We start from the raw sequence: 1,505 nt of genomic DNA on the forward strand, positions 1-1,505 counted from the left end.
ATGGCCAAAGTCAATATTACCTATGTCACTGAGTTCATTCTAAAGGGAATTACAGACAGGCCAGAGCTTCAAGCCCCATGCTTTGTGGTGTTTTTCATCATCTATCTGGTCACAGTGCTGGGCAACCTGGGGTTGATAACCTTAATCAGGATTGATGCTCGACTACACACACCTATGTACTATTTCCTCAGTCACTTGGCTTTTGTTGATGTTTGCTACTCCTCTGCTATCACACCAAAGATGATGGTGAATTTTGTTGTGGAACTCAATACTATTCCTTTCCATGCTTGTGCAACACAGTTGGGCTGTTTTCTCACCTTCATGATCACTGAGTGTTTCCTTTTGGCTTCCATGGCCTATGATCGCTATGTGGCCATCTGTAGTCCTCTGCACTATTCAACCCTGATGTCAAGAAGACTCTGCATTCAATTAGTGGCAGTGCCATATATATACAGCTTTCTGGTTGCCCTATTCCATACCATTATCACCTTCCGTCTAACTTACTGTGGCCCCAACATAATTAACCATTTCTACTGTGATGATCTCCCACTCTTGGCTCTGTCCTGTTCAGACACACACATCAAGGAAATTCTGATCTTTGCCTTTGCTGGTTTTGATATGATCTGTTCCTCTTCCATCGTCCTTATCTCCTACATCTTTATCATTGCCGCCATCCTAAGGATCCGCTCTACCCAGGGGCAACGCAAGGCCATTTCCACCTGTGGCTCCCATATGGTGGCTGTCACTATTTTCTATGGCACCTTGATCTTTATGTACCTACAGCCTAAATCAAATCATTCCCTGGACACAGATAAAATGGCATCTGTATTTTACACAGTGGTGATCCCGATGTTGAACCCCCTGATCTATAGTCTAAGGAACAAAGAGGTGAAAGATGCCTCAAAGAAAGCCTTGGATAAAGGTTGTGAAACCTTAAAGCTGTTAAAATTAAGAAAATAACAATAATAAATTCTTTATTAAATGCAAGAAGGTAAATAAATCAAACTTTCTCCTGCTGACATTTCTTGTAATTCTTTCCTAATCATTTGAAAATGTGATTGTGCCTCCGCAGACCTTAACTTTTTCTACAAGAACCAGGGCAAGTCTGGAATGTCAGTGTGATTCAGAGAATCCCATTCAGGCCATTGCAGCCATTACAGCCTTTACAAACCACCGAAATTATGGTAAATACACCCTCAGACACATATTTATGCATGTCAAGCAAAGGGTGCTGCGTGGTTTTGTTAGAATTTACTATTCTGGAGCTAGGGCTACCTGAGTTTGAATGCTATGCTCTTCCTTTATTAGCCGTGCCCCTTGGACAATCAACTTAAACTATGTGACTCTGTTTCTAATTCTGGAAAGTAAGAGGACCCAATTCATTGGTTTGTTTTAAATAGGAAACAAGTTAACATTTATGAAATGCTTACAACAATATCTTGTGATAATAAGTGCTATGAATGTGTTTGTTGTATAAATGTTTGTTAACTAATTGAATTTAAATA

General features: G+C 40.1%; 1 protein-coding gene across 1 annotated transcript; it reads left to right on the forward strand.

Moving 5' to 3' along the window:
* Positions 1–960, forward strand: LOC111149811 (olfactory receptor 1038). The gene has a single exon (XM_022507098.1). It carries the CDS (start codon positions 1–3, stop codon positions 958–960), a length of 960 nt encoding a protein of 319 aa, XP_022362806.1.
* Positions 961–1,505: the final 545 nt, after the last annotated feature.

This window comes from Enhydra lutris, unplaced genomic scaffold, assembly GCF_002288905.1.
Source record: "Enhydra lutris kenyoni isolate GAN:26980312 unplaced genomic scaffold, ASM228890v2 scaffoldscaffold22, whole genome shotgun sequence".
In the NCBI taxonomy this organism is placed as follows: Eukaryota; Metazoa; Chordata; class Mammalia; order Carnivora; family Mustelidae; genus Enhydra; species Enhydra lutris.